This window comes from Sphaeramia orbicularis, chromosome 15 (genome assembly GCF_902148855.1).
Source record: "Sphaeramia orbicularis chromosome 15, fSphaOr1.1, whole genome shotgun sequence".
NCBI classification, from domain to species: domain Eukaryota; kingdom Metazoa; phylum Chordata; class Actinopteri; order Kurtiformes; family Apogonidae; genus Sphaeramia; species Sphaeramia orbicularis.
The window spans coordinates 47,870,685-47,893,288 of record NC_043971.1 but is presented as its reverse complement, the minus strand read 5'-3'; the positions used below and the strand labels follow the sequence as shown (position 1 = coordinate 47,893,288).

At 36.7% G+C, this 22,604-nt stretch overlaps 1 protein-coding gene across 1 annotated transcript in view; it reads left to right on the top strand.

The window, feature by feature from the left end:
- The window catches only part of slc2a15a (solute carrier family 2 member 15a), a 67,396-nt gene extending 49,617 nt beyond the window's left edge, over window positions 1–17,779 (top strand). The window contains exons 6-12 of the mRNA XM_030156494.1: window positions 3,237–3,369; window positions 5,141–5,328; window positions 6,954–7,064; window positions 7,204–7,305; window positions 9,722–9,797; window positions 13,642–13,769; window positions 17,272–17,779. Coding sequence (XP_030012354.1) covers window positions 3,237–3,369; window positions 5,141–5,328; window positions 6,954–7,064; window positions 7,204–7,305; window positions 9,722–9,797; window positions 13,642–13,769; window positions 17,272–17,526 — 993 coding nt within the window. The 3' untranslated portion in view covers window positions 17,527–17,779. The remainder of the gene's footprint in view (window positions 1–3,236; window positions 3,370–5,140; window positions 5,329–6,953; window positions 7,065–7,203; window positions 7,306–9,721; window positions 9,798–13,641; window positions 13,770–17,271) is intronic.
- The last annotated feature ends 4,825 nt before the right edge of the window (window positions 17,780–22,604 follow it).

The following is a 22,604-nucleotide window of genomic DNA, read 5'->3' as shown; positions in this document are numbered from 1 at the left end:
GAAGAAAAGAATTGTCATCATGTGGTACGGTGATGTAGACCCCTTTAAATCTACCAGGAGGGCTTCCCCTGGCCTATCACCCTATAGAGAGAGAGTGATTTTGGATCTACCTGCTCCCTTTGAGTTTCCTCAGCTGGGTGAGGCAGCTGGAAGTGGCAGTTGGAGCTACGGCAGGTGACACCGGTGAGTTCAGCTGGGAGCTGGTGAGAATACTCCCCACCCGTCTGTGCAAGTCTACTTTTCTACTATGGGACAGCCTTCCTGATACGGTCAAGTCAAATTATGCAGCCATGAAAGAGAAGATGGGATCGGCTTTTGGACAGAGACAGTTAATGGACCGTTTTAGAACTAACATATCGGCACGTTCACGAGTTCCGGGGGAGAGCCTGGAGGTGTACGCGGCTGATGTGAGCCGGCTGGTAGCTGGTACTCATGTTTTTACCTCCGAGTTGCGCATGGATCACTGTTGTTAGTAAACATTGAAACTCATCTATGGTGCCTTTATCACAAGCAGACATACTCACAAATAACAAAACACGCAAACACGAGTCCAAAGAAAAACACGATATAAAGCAACAGTTCTGACTTTCTGGATCCAAATAGCGTGCCTACCAATATGGCGGTGTAAACAACAATCACATGACCAGTGACGTCAACTGCAGGTCCTCAATAGGCCAAGAGCCAAGTCAGAGCCGCCTCATTACGCCATTGTAAAACATGATCACATGACTGGGTCTGGTGTGGAAGACGCTCACCCAGAAGCAAGCGCTACTCTTGTGCTTACAAGCCTATATTGTAATCCACAGGCGAAAAACACAAATATGGGTTTCTATATGACCTAAGTACAAACATAATGTAAGGATACTCTGTTAACAGATAATTAGTGAGGTCAACAGAACAGTACTGCTACCCAAGTTAATGTGAGGCACAGGAAAACATGGACAAAATGACCTTAATGCATTTCAAATGGGTTTATTCACACTGAAGTAAAAAAAAAATGGGCTCAAATAAAAAGAATGCTTCAAAAACTTTACAAAAGGGAAGAAAAATCCAGGTGGTGTTGCTGTGAATCTGCCTCCTCGTCCATGGACAACAACTGTAAAGAACAAAACAAAGAAACCGTGCATTAATTTGACATGTTCTCCATAATGTGGACAATAACCCCGTCTACTGGAACACGGTTCAGTTTACTACTGGGTTCAGTTCTGACTTTTATCAACCCACCGAGGAAACAGCGTTTCGAAGAAAACACAGAAATGTTATTGTTAGCTTGTTGTTAGCATACCAGCTACTAGCAATTTAACATCCGTAACATTTGTAGCTCGCTTTAATCTCTAAAGTCGACTTTTTGAGAGCCACTAACCATGCATTTGAGAAACAAAACTTACCAGTATCATTTGCCGCTGTTTGAACAGACCCATTCACAATCCAAAGCCTCCAGTCCATGTCTGCTGTGTCCCAGTTCAGTGCACTGGCTGTCTGGCCCCGGTTTAGCCCAGCTCAAAGTTGGTGCCTGCCTGGAACTGGTTTCGCCAGTGCTTGGGCAGTGGAAACACAAAGAACTGGTGCTAAGTGAGAGGCACCGGCTCTGAACGAGCCCTGGAACAAGTTTGGTGGAAAAGGGATACATGCGCTACAATGGTAGACGAGCGCAAGCAAGGTTGCAGGGAAAACGTGGACTGGATTTTCAGTGATGTGGGCGTACTCTATATCAGTGGTTCTCAAATGGGGGTACGCGTACCCCTGGGGGTACGTGAAGGCACTCCAGGGGGTATGTGAGATTTTAAAATTTATTTAAAAAGTAGCATCCAAGCAAAAATCCTTAAAAAATAATTATTAAATTCATTAAATATTTCAGGAAAATATATAAGTTCATAAAATGAATTTTTATTCAACAGACTGTTCAATTTCATCATCCTAAAAACCCAGAGTCTCCCCCATACCAGAATGGTTCGACCCAACCTGTCATATGCCACCTAGCATCACCTGTCAATCACTTGAAAACTCAAACAATGGAGTCGTGGTTGAAGCGTAATTCTTTTGAAAACACGGAGGAACAAGTGGCAAACAAGGCCAAACCAGAGCTGGCAAAATTCCGGCTGTATCTTGAAGATTATTATGTTATGTTATGTTTTTGAGAACAGATCTTTACTATGATCCCAAAGGAGGACACTTTATGTTGATAATTATTTTTATGTGCACAAATCTTTATTTATAATTAAGTTAATTCTTTCTTTCTTTTTTTAGTTATTTTATTTCCAAATAGTTCAAGAGAGACCACTACAAATGGAGTTCCAAAGTTTAATAAATCAGACACTGATGGCACAGCACTCTGTTTTAAGTCATTTTTTTCAACCAAAAATGCTTTGTGCTGGTAAGGGGGTACTTGGCTAAAAAAAATATTTCACAGGGGGTACATCACTGAAAAAAGGTTGAGAACCACTGCTCTATATGGACAAGTGGAATGGACTGGATAACGACGGACTGAAGGGGCTCTACCTTACACTATGAAGTGAAGGGAAACTGACAGATTTATGATCATATTTAAGTTAATAATGACAGGTTATATGATTATTTATTTAAACTCATATTCTGGCCACATTATATTAAATTTTTCAGAACTTTTTTATTAAAAAAATATTAAAATAATTATCTAATTAATAAATAGCACCAAATCATTTAGGGGGGCTTAAGAATATTTTAGGGGGGCTTTAGCCCCCCTAAAATAGGCCTAGTGACGCCACTGATACTTACCATGCTGTGTCTATCCACATTCACGTCTGCGAGTTGCGCACTCTCATTATTCCGTGGTTTTCCTGTTCTTGCTCTCTCACGCATGCACGATACAGGCACAGAAGACACAATAATACAGTTTAACTGAATTAACAATATGCTTTTTCTCTGAGATGTTTTTAATTGCTTGAATTCTTCATTTGTTTATTTCTGGGTGAATATTTAGCACCCAGATTTAGTTTTGGCTCTTAAAAATCACAGAGGTCTGCACCTCATAGCCAGCTACAGCCATGACTACACTAAAGAAAACAGTGAATTGTGTCATTGTATTGTGTAGCAGATATTGGCTGGTATGTGAAGGCTTTCTTTGCAGTGGCATATACAGATGAATACCTTCAGTGCCAGAAAATAAAAAGCCATAGGTTGCCCACCCCTGACCAAGGGGAAACACAGATTTTTCTTGCCACTGTAAGTATGTTGTAACAATGTTGTCATTTTTACAGGAAGAGCACTGGCCCCTCTGTCTTTCAGTGGTGGTGGTGCCTACTTTCATCCAGTTGATGCTGTTACCATGGTTCCCAGAAAGTCCCAGGTATCTGCTGATTGAGAAGCACAACGTCCATGCCACAATAACAGGTACATGTTTAGCATAGCAGTGCAAGGATGAAAATAAAAATAAAAATTAATGCTGCAAATAAACATTTATTTTTTATGAGAAAGTAGATGTAGTAGTAGTAGATGATGAGCATAATTAAGTGTAAAAACAGGAAAGTATTTAATAAAGAATGTGTCCTGATTTGATTTCTCAAAAGAAAGAAAGACTTCTGACAAGACATGTGAGAGGCTGCAGCTCTTTGGCCTGTATGAGCTACACATGTAGCCAGCTGTGGTGTTTCTAATTATTGCCATATTGTACATGTCTTTCTTATTTCGTGGTGTAATGATGAGTTAATTTCACATGTGTCTGTACTGATACCAACTAATTTGGCCCAGACTACTTGTCATATTTCATATGAAGTAGTACTCATACTGCTTCCCCACATGAGAATATATGTGTGTTGGTTGTGAAGTTGACGTTTCCCTGAGGGCAGTGACAAAAGTGAATGACATTAAGTTAATTTATATGAGCGCTCATGTCATTTCAAGGCAGATGTGTGACTGACTTTGGACATATGTTGCTTTATACTAGTGGAAGTCAAAACTAAAGTAACTTATTCTTGAAACCATGTGTGTTATTAGACCTGGGCATTTGGGGCTTAAGCCTTGGATGTTTTGACAGTAGCCCCGGATCTCTGCGCACACCGTTTTGTTTTTTTTTTTTACAGAGTGAAATTAAAAAGAGAGAGGGATAGAGTCTTATGAGCTTTTCACACATACACCACCAACCACCAACTGACCCGGTCGCAAATTTATTTTTTAAGCCCCAGATATTTTCAAATCTTAATGGCGCCAATCCTTGGGACTGATGACTAAATGGTGACAAATCACTTAAGAAAAATTAAATATAGAGGAAAAAGTCATTTGGGAACTGCCAAAAAAGTAGCACTGGTCCTCTGTTGGTTAAATGTCTGGCCCTTGGTGTGTTCTTTGGTGTAATATTGCTGATGAGACCGTCTCTAAAACAAACGTACTTGGACCGACATACTGTAGATGTGTTTATTTTTCCAAAAGGAGAATTCACATAATCATTACCTTTAGTTCTCAACTTCTGCTACAAAATATGCTGTGGTACCAGTTAGTTGCTACGAAAAAAAAAAAAAAAAAAAAAGAGTTAACTCAAAACATGAATCAACTGGAACACCATTAGGATCCATAAATACAGTCCCTCAGCTAGTATGTACTAAAGTGCTTATGAGCTTCACCCACCTGAAACTCTATAATGATATAATACTACTACTACTACCACTACTACTACTACTACTACTACTACTATTACTACTAATTTTGTTGGCTGTGTTGGGTTTCCCATCTTTTAAAGATATAAATTACAGTATAAATTAATAACAGGAAAAACAAATCAAAAAATTATGATGGGCAACAAAGAAAGTATCAAAGCTAATAAGTCTCACAATACGAACAAAGCTTATTCAGACAGATAATAGATAATTTATATGAATACATTTGTGGCCAAAAGTTCAGGGAGTGACAGAAATTTTGTTTATTTAAGTTATTTATTTATTTGTTGCTTTTAATTTTACTTGTGTTTCTGAGGTACACTGAAAAACTATTAGAAAAATTATATAGGTTTCAAAGACAGTTACTGACAAATAAATTATATTTAAATAAAGGATGCATTTGTATCAGTCCTAATACTTCTGACCACGACTGTAGATCAACCAGTCAAATTGTAAAAATCAACTGGGATGTGTTTATAATATCAATACTGCTTTCTGTCTACCTCTGTCAGCTTTAAAATGGTACAGGGCCAAATGTAACATTCAGGCAGAGATTGAGGAGATGCAGGAAGAACAGCGCTCTCTGTTGTCTGTGGAGACGATGTCGGTATGGAGACTGTTGCTCGACGACAGTGTCCGTTGGCAGGTGCTCAGTGTGGTGGTCATCAACATCGGTATGCAGCTGTCTGGCATCGATGCTGTAAGGAACTCATTCACATGTGTAACTATTTCACTATTTAAATGCACAAAGAATGAAAATAAGTGGCTATAATTTACTGTAAAAATATAATCACATTAAAGCTACTATGTCTGATTTTGATTCAAGGAGGCTGTTTAATTAACGCGTAACCCTCATACATATGTACATAGGTATAGTGTTTCCATAGCCGGAATTTTGCTCTGTTAGCATCAAGTGTAATTAAATCTTTTAGGCTACAAATGTCTAACACAAAGTTTTCTCAAGTATCAAGTATTCGATGGTTTCACGTTTGTTTTCTCAACATAGCACACATAGCAATGTTACTGTTAGTGTTACTTCCCACTATCTTGACAACCAGGTATGATGATACTGTTCCAGATGGTGTCCTTCACTTTATTAGCTTTATCATTTGGGTGTTTCATACAAAACAGAGTGGCTAGAAGATGAAGGATCCATCACTGTCACAGGAAATCCATTTCATGCTAATAATTGATTCATGCCTTTGTTCATGCTAAAATAAACAAAACTAAAACAAAAAAAACAAAAACAAAACATTGCTTTTTTCCTACATAATGTTTTGCATTCTGAGTCAAAGTATGTGTGACACAAGTAGTGCCTTAAAAATACAATGAAATGCAAATTAAAAACACCAAAAACCCTCCAGTGTTTAAAAACCTGATATGATATTCAGTCCGTCAATTTACATACAAAGTCTGACAAAGATTAAACATCTAAAAAAGACATCCTCACACACAATACAAAACACATATGTGTTTCAATACTCTGTTGGTGTGGTGCCTACGGTAATGATGATGACTGAGGTAAATTAAATGTTACAAATGGAGCTAAAGGCTGTTTAAAACAGAAACAGAAATAGCCTACTTGTGAGAATGAAGATACAGTATGTCTACATTCCATACGACCGCAGTATTGAAAAAGGTGGTACATTGTGTAAAATCGAAATAAAAACAGATTTCAGTCTCATAAACCCATATTTTATTCACAATACAACATAGAAGACACATCAAATGTGTTAGAGGCAGAGTCTGTTACAAGAAAAGATGGCAGTTTCAACCAATCTGTGAAAAAAACTGCACCTATAAATTGTGGGTGCATTGTTAAACATTAAACAGTGTAATGGTTAGAGAGAACAATGGAGATGGGGATATCACATGGTAACATTTCATACAGTGGTTGCATGAAAGAGTCTTTCTTGGCCATCTTGTTAGTGTAACTGAGTTTTTGTCAGAAGCTCTGACTCAGTAGCAAGCTGTCAATCACACTAGTCAATCAGAAACCTCTAAACAGATATTAAAGATTTCTAAAGACTGACCACCAGTACACTTACTGGAGGGTCCAAATAAAATGAATGAACCATATTCACTCCCGTAAATGTATTACTGTAGCATTTCCATCACTGGAATGTGATGGACGCTAGCCATCTAATTTTACATTCACTAACAAACAGTGATGAAATTCATTTATGAATTACTGAACAGTGCTCCTTAGTATTAACGTCATATCTGTGCATATATTGTGATAAACAAATGCACCACTGCTCTCATGATACACCATATTAGATGGAGTTTTTGACCAACTCACAGATCCTTGTTTTTCCATTCTAGATCTGGTTCTATACTAATGACATCTTTGAAAAAGCTGGTATCCCAAAACCTGAGATCCAATACACCACAGCAGGGACCGGCATCATTGAAATCATTGCTGGACTTATTGGAGTGAGTTTAAATTAAAACTAACATTTCTTTTGCTTTTACTAATTCTGATTCCTGATGGTTTACTTTTTCTTAACCAGGTTTCTGCATTTGAAGTGATTATTTAAACGTTGTCAGAAATGTTGACTGTGTCTCCCCTCAGTGTTTCACCATAGAGAAGCTGGGCAGGAGACCTCTAATGATTGGTGGTTTTACAATGATGGGCATCTGCAGCGCTGGGATCACGTTAGCCCTCATTTTACAAGTATGTGGGTGTATTTGACTTGTTTTTAAAGGAGCTGTATGCAAGAATAATATTCCAAGCAATCATAAAATGGCCCTGAATATCACCAGACATTCAGGAATCATGTTCATTTCAAATACTGATATTACTGACAGTAGCAGTCCACCCAGAATATTCGCATTTAAAAAGTTAAGTGGCAGCCCACAAGGAATGTTTATGTGGTCATTTTGTGTTTTGGTCTGATGCTCCACCCATTACCTATCTCCCAGTCATGAAGTCAGTTGTGTTTTGGCATCCAGATTGCCAGTTCCCGCTGAACTACAGCTAGGAACATTTCTGATCACAAATGTCTGACGTTTGTAAATCTAAAAGGCAGTGGTGGAATGTAACAAAGTAAAAGTACTTTGTTACTGTACTTAAGTAAATTTTTTATGTATCTGTACTTTTATGGAGGGGTACTTTTCCTCTTCATAGGTGCAAAAAATTCAATCATTCATTCGTTCATTTATTCATTCATTTTCTGAACTGCTTTATCCTGGAGAGGGTCAGCGGGGTTCTGGAGCCTATCCCAGCTGTTTTCAGACATTAAGCTACATTAAGCTTTTTTACATTAAGCGTTTCAGAATGCAAATGTGCGTTTTATGTATGGTGTATGCAGAATCACACATTAGTGTAAAATATGCGGGAAAACTGACCTGCACTGTTAAAAATTCATCATCATAAGACATCAAATGAAGAAATTTGAAGGATGAGGTATAAGAATAAAACAAAGATACACAAGAATAATAGAGGGAACTGAACATTAAAAACACTAACCATTCATCACCAAGTGCCTAACCCTAACTGTCCGTCGTGCACATCCATCACCCTTATCCTCATTACCCTGTGGAGTGTCCATTATCTCCCTCCAGATTTTGTGTTGTTTTTTCGTGTTTATTTTTCTGTTAATAAAACACTTTTCCTTCTGCACTGTGCATTTGAGTCTAATCGTTCACTCTGTCTTGTCAATTTGTATTTGACCCCCTCTAAGAACGTCACGAATGACACACGAATGACGAACTACTGCCTATAGTCTGCCTATAGATGCTTTACGTCCATCTTAAGAACACCATGTGAATCTCTGTCTGTTTGTCTGTTCATGTGAATGCCGTAAGGGGCACCTAATAACAATGTAATGTGGTCTTGTGACCTACCTGTGGCCACTGCAGGAACATGGGTCTCTGGAATGGTCTCCTGATCCACAAACGTCATGCGATGTTCTTAGGTTGTTCCTAAGGCATTCATTAGGGCGCCCTACGAAAGGAGATTTCCAAGCGCGTTTGTAGAAAATATGGCACAAGATCATCCATCTGGCTACAAACTTAGAAATGGTCTATCAACACTCCATTCTTATAAGTCCACACTAAGAAGGTCATATGAAATGGTCCATAAATCGTTTGCTCGGTGCTCGTAGCCGTTCATTATTGCATTTGTGACTGAGGCATAAGATTCAGCTAAGTCTGGCTGACTTAATTGTACTTATTGTAAGCACGGACATTTCAAATATTCTCTACATTTGAATAATGTTATGCATGTTTGTTCAGAGTACCTTAGCCCGTATGCAGGTGGGTCATCGAAATGACCAGGTAATAAATTGTTTGAGAAACAAAAACAGTGACTTGTTATTGTTGACATTAGGAATGCATTATGCTGAGATGCCATTAGGATGGCATGGCAATATGAAACGTAATTGAGACATTACATCAGTCAAATGAGTCCTCTGTCAGTCTTTACACATAGTATAGTAGCCTTTACAAGAGAGACAGCAGGCGCATATCAAGGCACTGGCATGGATTCTGGCAGCCACCCAGGCTACATGTATGGCAGGCCAAGTCTATCACAATTCGTCACTCCCAGAATACGTTTTTGCCTGCCATACATGTAGCCGCGGCATCAGTGGCACCAGGGGCGTAGAATTAGGGAGGGACGCTAGGGACACATTCCGACTAATATCCAGCCACTACTATGTAACCACTATCAATACAACCAAGGTCCATAGTGTTTAGTCAATGATTATGGCACACAAAGGGTTAATAGTTGGTATCTACTAGAAGTCTCGCCTCTAACCTAAACATCACTCTCCGATTGGCATTGTTGACTATTTGTGATGAATCCCTCTCTCCGTCATGTTGAAAGGTTCAAAGGTTATTTTCATCTCACCAGCTCGTGTATCAAAAACTTTTCCCAGTTCTCCAATGGAAATTCAACATGAGGTGGTGTTCATGTGTAGTTTTCAAGTTTGTTAACAGTATTTACCATAATTCCCATAGCACATGAAGGCAGGATAAGAACATAATCCTCACGTAACTGCCAGACTCACCAGGATAACAGTAGGTATGATGCAGAATACCATTCATCATAGAATGGGACTGACTTGTGCTATTTCTTCTCCTTACAGACTAACTTATCATTTATGCGCTACATCAGTGTCTGCTGTGTGGTTGGTATCATTGCTGGCTTCTGCATCGGTCCAGGCAAGTTCTTCTCTCAGTGTTCACCCTTTTTAGCCAAAGTTCAAAAGGCATCTGAAAGCTGATTCATAGATTCTGAGCTTTATATTGTTAGATAACACATTAGGGCAGTGTTTTTCAGTTTTGGGGTCAGGACCCCACGTGGGGTCGCCTGGAATTCAAATAGGGTTGCATGGAATTTCTAGTAACTGAAAAAAAGAAAATAAAAAAACCCCCAAAAACATACTAATAAAAATATATGGTGTGTTGAGAGAGACAATCCCAATCCATAAAAGACATGACAAACTCTGAAGCTGAAACTGCAGCACTGTGGTACTGTTTATCTTTCAAATGTTCATTGTGGTATGTTTCAGATGCTGCAGCTCTTTCATAATTCATAGTTTGAGTTATTGTTTGTTCAGTATTAATTGTCAGCCTTGTAAATCCAAGCTGGACTGACTGTACATATCCTGACCAAGGAAAATAAAATTCTCACTTTGTGCAGTAATCTACACCTGGCTTTTCTGCCTCCATCCATAATAATATACATTATATAGACTAAATGTCGTCTAAAATTAATGTTTATTTGCAACATGGTATAGCACATAATTACATGATCAAAAATAAATTAATTTCAGTAAAAAAAAAAAAAAAGTTTCTGTTTTGAATGTCTGGGGTTGCCAGAAATTTGTGATGATTTAATGGGGTCACGAGCCAAAAAAGGTGTGGAACCACGTACAAGAAATACATAAAGGAATTGTTACTGAACTTCAACACTGTAAATTAATGTATGTAATAAAAATAAAAACACCCAGCTTAACCTCGTGACAGGGTCAATTTCTTTTAATTAACGAGCTAGTTCAACAACACAAGAGTTATAAATTCAAGTACAGTTTTACAGGGGATAGTTGTATTTTAGCTGTAAATATTATATAGATATATTTATGTATATTTATGTATGTGACCATATTTTGATTTCCAAAAAAGAGGACACTCTGCTCTGCCTCGAGATAGTTACATGATCACAATCTATGTACGTACTGTAGAATTCTGTGTAAAGCATTCGGAATCAAAGAAAACAGAAAACATGACAGAAAAAAAACAAACAAACCAAAAACAGCAGAAAAATGCAGAAAAAACACAGCCAAACTCAGTAAAAATCAAGGTAAATCACAACAACACAGCAAACAACAGTAAGAACAAGACATGATGAAGAAAACAGTGTAAAAAAAAAAAAGTCCAAACTGCCTGTTCCTACTGTGCGTCCATGGTCAGGGCCGTCTGTGGATAGGTCCGTCTGTGGACAGGTCTGTCTGCGGACAGGTGACAGATGTAAAAAATTGTATTTCTATAATTTCATAAAGTTTTTTTTACGCACATTTACAGTTGTTTTTCATACTAAATACGATTTAAAAACTTCAAGTTATTTATTTATTCTTTTACTATTACACACTCATTTAAGCATTTATAACATATAACAATGATTATTAATGGCCACATATTGAAAATTAAGTTCTTTCTGAAAAAAGGTGCCAAAGAATTGGCCAAAATGACATTTTCTGACGCTTTCATTGCAAAAATCACATAAAGAAATCTAGACAGCCTGTTATAAAGAGGTCCGATCAAGCAGTAACACATGGACACATTTCGTGTTCAACAGTCTCTGTTATGTAAGCAGAGTGACTAATATGCATGTAGTATACATATTTTAGTAGGTATTTCTAAGCACTTTTAACCTTATGTATAACAAACTTTGGGGAGATAAAATTTTTCGGTGAAAAATGTCAAATTACTGCTTGGTAACACATGGACTTGAAATGGACATCAATTTTGTAAGCTTTACCCAAACATTCAAAACATGCGGTTCTCGACACAAATTGATGTCAAGTAGGTCAAAACCTTTTAGATATTATGTTCAACTGTGCTGAAAATAAATTCTGGAGTAAAATATTGAAAAGTCTGTTTTTTGACCTGAGAATGTGGTAACACGTGGACGACTCTACCATTGTATGCATCACCCAAAATGTTGACTATTTCTTAAAATAACCAACCAGACATAATCACAGTGCTTTATTTAATGTATTTAATACTAACACAGTGTTATTTATAACTTGGGGTGGTCCATACTGATATAGGTAAATTACAAACAAGTGTTCAGAGAACAAAAACCTCCACCAAGCACCCCGAATGGTGTGCATGTGTGGATCGACTATTTCTTTTTAAATTAAACAGTTTCAAGGTTGTTCCATACAACGGAAAAAGTTGAAGCTTGGTACCACTCACGTGTATGTCATATTATATTAAATTCCAATCAATATCTGTTGAGTTATAATGAAAAATGTGTCGTAAATAGGATTTTCCATGTTAAATTGAAATGTCCACAGAGTCTACATTCCAAACTGCATGTGGACAATTTTGTACCAGATACAAGATATTGTTATAAGTTACGGGTGTATCAAATTGGAGGCTGATCGGAGTCATTTTGATTTTTTTATGAATTTTCAAAAATTGGTCAATGATGAGAGATAGGAAAATTTGAGATTTTGTGACCTTGCTGTGACCTTAAACTTTGGCCTACTTGGCCAAAAATTTTATGGGTTCGTCCCAGGGCCTAGGCCTATCTGTGGGTAAAATTTGGTAAAGATGGTTGTAATAGTTTTCCCGTAAAGTTGGTAACAAACAAACAAACAAACAAACACGCAAACAAGAAACACACAAAGCAAAGTGATCACAATACCTCCTGGCAGAGGTAATAAAGAGTCATTTATCGGTAACAGTTCACAGATAGTCTTTTTAATTGTGACTAATGTATGAATTCACAAAAGTCATCATTCAGAATTTTAATTTCTCAAAGTAATAGACAGACTTTTGCATGTTTTTTTGTTAATTTAATGCAGCCTAGCAGAAGGTTCGGAACTTCTCCTGTACTGTGTAAGTGGTATTTTAAAAAGGATAACAGTTCCATAAAATAGAGAGATCTTTAGTGACAAAATGAGCCCACTTGATAAATGATGTGTGCAAATTTACTTTTTCATGTTGCTGTTCACTTTTGCTTGATTGGACCCAAAGGTAGTCCTTATAGGGTTAAAGGACTTCTTCAGACAGTACATAAGACAATCTTCATCATAATTTTGTATTAATCAGACAAAGACTTGTTGAGTCTTAGTCATTTTCTGTTAAATCCAACACTGACTTATATCTGCTGAGTGATCTGAAATGTCTACCACCTTAACAATGTCACTGCTTCAGGAAAAAGAAATGCACATATGACCCATGCAGTCATTAGAAAAACTTTATTAATATAAAAACTATTCGTACTACTGGTATATTTTTCGTAAGTTTGGTATTTGGAAGTTTGTCAGATCCCTCCTGTTAACAGCTCAGCATCATGAAACATGCTCTTTTCTTTTCCACGCAGTCTCTGGTAGACTCTTCTTCAGTGACCCCCTGAGCCCCCATATATTTTCTTTCAGTGCTGTAGGCTCCCTGTGATAGCGCCTCCTCTCTGTTGTTTTATGGTCCCCCGTGCTCAGCCTGTTTCTGTCCTTTATTTCCTTATCTATTTCTTTTTGTTTTATTATTTATGGGTATTAACATTAGATACATGGGCGGTAGGGTGTATGTGCGTGTGTTTGTGTGTGTACGTGTATGTGTGTGTGCATGTGTGTGAGTGGTGGTGGTGGGGTGCACTGATTTTATATGTAAAGCACTTTGTTCTACATTTCATTATATGAAAAAGTGCTCTATAAATAAAGGTTGATTGATTGATTGGTTGGTTGATTGATTGATTGATTGATTGATTGATTGATTGGTTGGTTGATTGATTGGTTGATGTAGTGTTTTGTGTGTTTCTGTTTTTCTGTTCTAGCCGGGGTGCCCTTTCTGATCACTGCAGAACTGTTCAAACAATCCCACCGTCCTGCAGCTTATATTGTGGGAGGATCACTGAACTGGCTCTCCAACTTCACTGTGGGCTTTGTCTTCCCTTTTCTACAAGTGGGTCACGCTAGTTTGTGTAAAGTGACGATAGGGACACAGGACATCAGAAATGGCTAGTAGAAAATATAAATGGTAGAAATACCATTTACATTTTCTTTGGCTCAATTTTTGAAAAGTCTTTTCCTTTTTTCCAAAAAGGCTTCATATTATATTATATTATATTATATTATATTATATTATATTATAAAATGTAACACTGTTTAATAGTATATTATCAGTCATTATTATTTTTTACCTAGCATTAGGTAATGCTAGTTAGTTAATGTATTAATAAGCTGTTAATAAATATTTACTACTCAGATTTAGTTAATAAATTATTAAGCATTAATAAAAGTTGAATAATGTAATTAGTTATGTAGTATTAGTTATGTCTGCACTACTCAGCATTAATTAACACATTGTTTATATATTAGTAAGCCGTTAATAATGTCTCTAGTAATAATTTACTAATGGGGTTGAGAAGGGCAACTGTCTGCTACTTCATTCCCAGTGCCATTGCTGGTACCAATTGCCATCAATAGGCCCTTTTCCACCAAGATCCCAGGAAATTTATTACCAGGAACTTATTTACCAGGAACTTATTTGGGTAAAAGAATTCCTGGCAATTGTATTTCCATCGCACCCCAAAGTTCAGGGTAATTTATTCAAATCAGGTTGATGATGTATGAGGGAGCAATAAAAGAAACTGCAGTACAGTTCATATACATTCACAAACTAAGCTCTAGTTCAATAAAATGACACAGTACTTTAAGTGGACGGGTTGGGTTTTACATTTTGCTGGTTGTTGAATCACTTAATCCATCTGGAATAAATTTTAAATGACGTTAACCATCATTACAGGGTGGGGAAGCAAAATTTACAATGAACATTTAGTTGTTTTTTCTCAGCAGGCACTACGTCAATTGTTTTGAAACCAAACATATATTGATGTCATAATCATACCTAACACTATTATCCATACCTTTTCAGAAACTTTTGCCCATATGAGTAATCAGGAAAGCAAACGTCAAAGAGTGTGTGATTTGCTGAATGCACTCGTCACACCAAAGGAGAGTTCAAAAATAGTTGGAGTGTCCATAAAGACTGTTTATAATGTAAAGAAGAGAATGACTATGAGCAAAACTATTACGAGAAAGTCTGGAAGATACTATTAAAGAAGAATGGGAGAAGTTGTCACCCGAATATTTGAGGAACACTTGCGCAAGTTTCAGGAAGCGTGTGAAGGCAGTTATTGAGAAAGGAGGAGGACACATAGAATAAAAACATTTTCTGTTATGTAAATTTTCTTGTGGCAAATAAATTTTCATGACTTTCAATAAACTAATTGGTCATACACTGTCTTTCAATCCCTGCCTCAAAATATTGTAAATTTTGCTTCCCCACCCTGTACATTACATCCTTAATTTCTATTTAAAAATGGTAGAAAATGGATGGATGGATGGTTCTTTTTCATTTCTATAGTTTTATAGATATTGTCAAGGTTCAACCCATAAGTCATACAGATTTACTCAAATGCCTGCATTTAATTTGACTGCATATTACTTAAAAAAGTACTTATACTCTACTTATAATTGATGCCTTGTAAATGAACAGACAATATTGGGTTAGATTTTTTTTTAAATTAAAAATTGAAACAAAATAAAATGTGCAAAAAAACCCAAACAAAAACAAAACAAGGTGCCTTGAGATTGAAAAGGAAATAAACATGTGTGAAAGGTTGTGGGCTTCTGGACCAGCTGATCCTGTTAGAACCAGTGACACAAGACTTGGACCCAAATGCACAACCAACAGACAGGAATAAAGTTAAAGAGTGTTTATTAAACACGGACAAAATTAACAGTTCACAAAAAGGTTTCGTTAAGGAGTCTTCGCAGGTCAGACTGTGTGAATTCGTCACGGCGTCCGAGACCAGCAAGGGAAACTCTCTGCCCGGGTCGGGAGCACACGAGGGTAACCCGACTAGGAGGAAACAGAGGAGAGTCAGGGGACAGACCAGGTCATACACAGAGGATCCAGAAAACAGGCAACGGTACATGGGGATAAAGCAAAGCACTAACCGTGAGTCCAGGCAAAAGTCGAAAACCAGTGAGGCAGAATCAGGCAGAGGTACAGACAGGGATCAGGCAGGCTCAGAAGACAAGGAACAAACCGGGTCAGGAACGAACAGACAGGCAGACGAACAGGTTCAGAGAATCACTGGTAAGTATACACAACACAAGGAAGGAATACGAACTGGCACAGGACAGGGGAAAACACAGGACTTATATACACAGAAGGGAGGGAAGACAATGAGACACAGGTGGAACAAATCAGGGCGGAGACAGGTAATCAACACAGGTGAAACAATCAGGGAGAGGAAGCAAAGACACCAGACATGACACAAGAGGAGGATTAACAAAATAAAACAGGAAATGACACACAAGACAGACAAAACATACAAGAGTCCAAGTACTGATATGACAGATCCAGGACAGCTGGTCGGGAACTCCATCGTCCTGTTCCCTTTTTTGCTTTTCTACATGAAAAGTAATAAAAATGCAAAAATGAATAAAAGAATACATGACAGATTTCTACTACTAAGCAAAGCAAAGGGGAAGCAAAATTTACAATATTTTGAGGCAGGGATTGAAAGACAGTGTATGACCAATTAGTTTATTGAAAGTCATGAGAATTTATTTGCCACAAGAAAATTTACATAATAGAAAATGTTTTTATTCTATGTGTCCTCCTTCTTTCTCAATAACTGCCTTCACACGCTTCCTGAAACTTGTGCAAGTGTTCCTCAAATATTCGGGTGACAACTTCTCCCATTCTTCTTTAATAGTATCTTCCAGACTTTCTCGTAATAGTTTTGCTCATAGTCATTCTCTTCTTTCCATTATAAACAGTCTTTATGGACACTCCAACTATTTTTGAACTCTCCTTTGGTGTGACGAGTGCATTCAGCAAATCACACACTCTTTGACGTTTGCGTTCCTGATTACTCATATGGGCAAAAGTTTCTGAAAAGGTATGGATAATAGTGTTAGGTATGATTATGACATCAATATATGTTTGGTTTCAAAACAATTGACGTAGTGCCTGCTGAGAAAAAACAACTAAATGTTCATTGTAAATTTTGCTTCCCCACCCTGCATATATATATATATATATATATATATATATATATATATATATATATATATATATATATATATATATACACACACACACACACACACACACACACACACACACATATATATATATATATATATATATATATATATATATATATATATATATATATATATATATATATATATATAAACTACATTAACATCACAGTGGATACAATAAAAAAAAAAACCTTGCACCACATAGACTGCACAGTCCCACTAGTGGAACATTAGACATTTGCTCTATCTCTATATGATTCATCATATGACTGTAAACAAGGTAAAATTGTTCAGTTTTCAGTCTGAGTGTCTTAAAACTTGTCTTTCTATCCAACATACAGATGTCTGCAGGCTCTTACTGCTACTTGGTGTTTTCCAGCGTCTGCTTCTCAGTAGCTGTCTACGTCTACGCTGTCATCCCAGAGACTAAAAATAAGACATTCCTGGAGATCAGCCGGATGTTCTCTAAGAAAGAGGCCATCCCAGAGACCCAGTGCCTGACCCATGTAGACCACATGAAACTGAAGAAGATGAATGGCTATGGTGGTCTGGATCACACTTCACTGGAGTTTGACAGCTCTTCTTCTGTGCCATAATTAATATTTAGTTTTTCCTTTGGATTAAAAAGTCATTCATAATTCCTTTCATTAACTCTACTAATTTTATATTTATTCTGTAAATACTCATTAAGCAAACACCACGTCCTCTGCACTTACAGGGACCAATGTGAGGCCTTTAGGCTTTCATCATAGTCAAGGTTAAAGCCACCTTAACATACAGAAATCATGTGCTGTCCTGGTTTTTAGTGATTCTGTAATGCTGCTTTTTAGGAAAAAAATAAAACAAAACTGGGTATTAGAAAAAAACAACAACAACAACAAAAAAAAAACAGTGACATGGAAAATCACTCCATTAACCCATAAAGACCCAGAACAATTTTCTGTGGTGATGTCCAAAGGAATTTCTCTCTACATTGTCAAGCGATATCATCATTATCATTTATATGAATATCTGCATTTTGAAAATTTTCAGTGAAAAATCTGATATTTTCCTATTTTTTACTTTTTTGACCATGTAGTGTTAGTCAAAGCTCATTACCTTCAACAGTTATTATATCACAACAGAGAAAACTGAGGAAAACATGACTTTTCAGAAAAAAAAAAAATTCTACATAATAACAAGTATGTCCAGCCACTGTTATTTGTCCAACTTCATGGGTTTTAATGGTGAATCAGTGCTGTAGAAGATCATAGTGTCTCCATGGTCACTAGGGAGACTATGGATGCATTCTAAAAAGACATCTGATGTTAAAAGTGCGGGAGACTTTCGTGACCAATTTTTCATCAAATCTGTAAAACCTCAGTCATAGCCTAAGTATCACGATTCTGTAAGTCTTTCTGTGATTACTCACCTGAATCTCTTGCATTATGGTGAACAATTTCTTAGTGCCATCCACTATAAACAAACCATGTGTTTGCAAACAGAGCCGGGAGGTAACTTGAGCATCTTTGGAGTTTTGTCGCGACGTGCATTGTGGGAAAGGGAGGTTTCCGCAGCCACAACCGTACCATATATGGATGAAACAAACACAACGCGGAAATGGCTGAAACGCGGAAACGGCTGGAGGAATATACATAGAGTGAAGGGAGCTCCTGCCATTTCCGCGCTGTGTCTGTAGCAGCTGCCACTGCCAGGTGGCTGCGCGAAACTCTGCAACAAAATTCGAGACAAAATTCTGAAGATGCCACGGTTACCTCCCGCCTCTGTTTGTAAACACATGGTTTGTTTATGGTGAATGGCACTAAGAAATTGTTCACTGTAATGTAAGAGATTCAGGTGAGTAATCACAGAAAGACTTACAGATTTGTGATACTTAGGCTATGACTAAGGTTTTACAGATCTGATGAAAAATTGGTCACGAAAGTCTCCCGCACCTTAATGAAAAGATGACAAACTGCGTTTTACTTGAATTATTTAAATGTAATGGCAGGATTAGTGGTTCAACAGTTATTGAATATTTTAGATCAGTAGATGCTTCTGGGTGTTTAAGGGTTAAACCAGAACCCAAATCTTTGTGTGGCTTGTGTGTCAGCATCTAACTGACATATTAAAAGCCATATTGTAGGACAAAGCACTTCCACAGAAAAGCTTTGCTGATTAAACACAGCAGTATTATGTACTATTAATGTGACCTCTAAACAAAACTCACATAAAAGCCACTAAAAACACATACACCACTACAAGAGTCAATATACACTGGTGAGATTCATTCAAAAAACTAATAATAGCGCAGACAAAGACACAACATAAGTGTCAGAAAACAGCAGTATTCAGGTGAGATTAGGTCAGACCACAGCAGTACGAGCCCAGATCACACTGTGAGTCCAGTTCTCTGCAGTTACGGAGGAAGATCCAACTACACTATATCATCAAAAGTATTTGCTCACCTGCCTTGCCTCGCATATGAACTTAAGTGACATCCCATTCTTAATCCATAGGGTTCAATATGACATTGGTCCACACTTTGCTGCTATAACAGCTTCAACTCTTCTGAGAAGGCTTTCCACAAGGTTTAGGAGTGTGTTTAAGGGAATTTTTGACCATTTTCTCCAGAAGTTGCATTTGTGAGATCACATACTCACTGCAAAAATCAAAATCTTATCAAGTGTATTTTTCTCATTTCTAGTCAAAATATCTCATCACACTTAAAATAAAAAACATATTTTTAGACAACAGATCTTGAAAATCTTATTTCAAGAACTCTTACCAAGATCATCTTCACTTGTTCCATTGGCAGATTTTTTGCTTAATTTGAGATTTTTTTTTTTATTTTATTTTTTTTGCTTAATTCAAGATTTTGGTCTGTTTAATTCAAGCAAAAAAAAAAAAAAAATCTGCCATTGGAACAAGTAAAAATTATCTTGGTAGGTAAGATTTCTTGAAATAAGATTTTCAAGATCTATTGTCTGAAAATAAGTTCTTATATCTCACTGAAAAGTTAGTCTTTAGGTGATTATGTCTTACCTACCAAGATAATTTTTTCTTGTTCCAATGGCAGATTTTTTTTTTTGCTTGAATTAAGCAGAACAGAATCTTGAATTAAGCAAAATAAATAAATAAATAAATAAATAAATAAATAAATAAATAAATAAATAAATAAATAAATAAATTTAAAATTAAGCAAAAAAAAATAAATAAAAAAAATAAAAATCTGCCGATGGAACAAGTGAAGATCTTGGTAAGATTTCTTGAAATAAGATTTTCAAGATTGTCTAAAAATAAGTTCTTATATCTCACTTACAAGTTACTCTTTAGGTGATTATGTTTTATTTTAAGGGTGATGAGATATTTTGACTAGAAACGAGAAAAATACACTTGGTAAGATTTTGATTTTTGCAGTGCTGAGGTTGAGGTGAGCACACCAAAATCTCTTGGTATGCTGAAGCAAGAGATTTTGGACAATTCCATGCTCCCAACTTTTTGGGAACAGTTTGGGGATGGCCCCTTCCTATTCCAACATGACTGTGCACCAATGCACAAAGCAAGGTCCATGGAGAGAGACTTTGGTGTGGATGAACTTGATTGGCCTGCACAGAGTCCTGACCTCAACCCCACAGAACACCATTGTGATGAATTAGAGTGGAGACTGAGAGCCAGGCCTTCTCCTCCAACATCAGTGTGTGATCTCACAAATGCATTTCTGGAGGAATGGCCACACATGCCCATAAACACACTCCTAAACCTTGTAGAAAGCCTTCCCAGAAGAGTTCAAACTGTTCTAGCTGCAAAGGGTGGACCGACGTCATATTAAACCTTATGGATTAAGAATGGGATGTCACTTAAGTTCATATGTGAGTCAAAGCAGGTGAACAAATACTTTTGGCGATATAGTGTGTATGCATTTTCCTCTTTTGGAACATCTGCATTATTGAGGCTTCTGTGAAGCAACTAAGACTTGACTACACTTCTTGTCCAGCTCCTTAACAATGACATCCCGTAGACAAGAAGATGGTCGACGAGAGTTACACAAATCTATTTCTCTTATTGTTTTTCTTTTTTTCCCTGTGTCTCTTCATTGATGTGCAGGTTTTTGTTGATTCAAAACAAACTGATCCATATCCCTCTGATTGAACTATCCTGACCAAATTTCTGTGTGTACTCTTTTGGTTTGTAACATTTTTGCATAAAAAAAACCCCTCTTTGTCGTAATGACTTGAGTTAATGACATTTAGTGCCAGTTCTTTTTATAAACAATCACATGCGTGACAGTGAGAAATGAAGGGTTATGGATTGAAAGGTCAGCAAATCAGCAGTTATGAGAAATGGATCTATGTTTCGATAGATGCTCAGAAGTTTTAGTTAATAGAAAGGTTTTCACTTATGGATTTTAATTTGCACCTTATATTTTATGGCTTAAGTTTATTATTAGCGTCCATGTTGTTAAAAATACTGGTGGCATTTGTGCTCCCTTAAATGGCACATAGAGTCTCCTCAAAATCGACTTCAAAATAAAACACTATAAAGGCTGATATTCTTTCAGTATCATCCAATAACTTAAGTTGCAAACTAATGACCTGTATTGTGTATTCACTTTTGTAAGCATTAATTTCTGTGACCTATAAGATATCCTCCTTGTTGGACCAGATAGAATGACACAACTGTTATTAACATTTAACACTATTACGCTATTAACATTTATCAAGTTAAAACTACATGGTGCTGTTTTTCTTTTGTTTTTTTTAACCATCACGGAGCCTTCTTTAATTCTTCTTTATTAGGTCTAAGTAGTGATGTAGGTGGGTTACACAATACAACATGGTCATAGTCCTTTAAGAATCCTAACTGAATTGCAGCCAAAACAACATGTGTCATTAATGTGACTTGACAATATTTTGTGTTTTTGACTAGATATTTTCTCTTACACTTCTATTACTGTTTGAAATTTGTTTCATATATTGTTTCATTTGTAAGTGGTTTTATTTTCTATATTTTTGTCAGTGTCAAAAAACCCCCCTGAACATCACAGGATTTATCCTTTAAATAAAGTCATGAAAATGCAAGTACACTATCCTTGACTTCCCCTCTTTTACATATCGGGACATAATAAATCTACCCATTTTTATCCAACTATGTAAATCTAATTTTAAGAGTAAAACACATGACAGATTCCACCACATTATTATCTATTTAGTAAAAATGAAGACCAAATGGGGAAATAGTGTGTGGAAAAACTAAGTACACTTGCATGGTTCAACGGAACTACTTTTAAAAGAAAGAACTTTTTTTTTTTTTTTTTTAAATTTTGATTAAAAAAAAAAAAAACAAAAAAAAAGAAAGAACTTGAAATAATTTTTAAAGAATAATTTTCTGTATGACTATGCCTTTTCTTGCAAGAGAACCATGGCCCTGAAATGGTTCTGTGCTTGTTTTATTTTGTAGTTTGTTCTGCTTCCCGTTTCCTGTTGTAAAGTTGTTACTGCTGCCATATCCTTGCTGATGTCCTATTAACCCCTATCTAGTGCAGAGGTGTCAAACTCATTTTTAGTTCAGGTTACACATTCAGTCCATGAACCAAGGACCAGCTGGACTGGACCAGTAAAATAATAACATATCAGCCTATAAATAATGACAACTACAAATTTTCTCCTTGTTTTAGTGTAAAAAGTAAAATAAC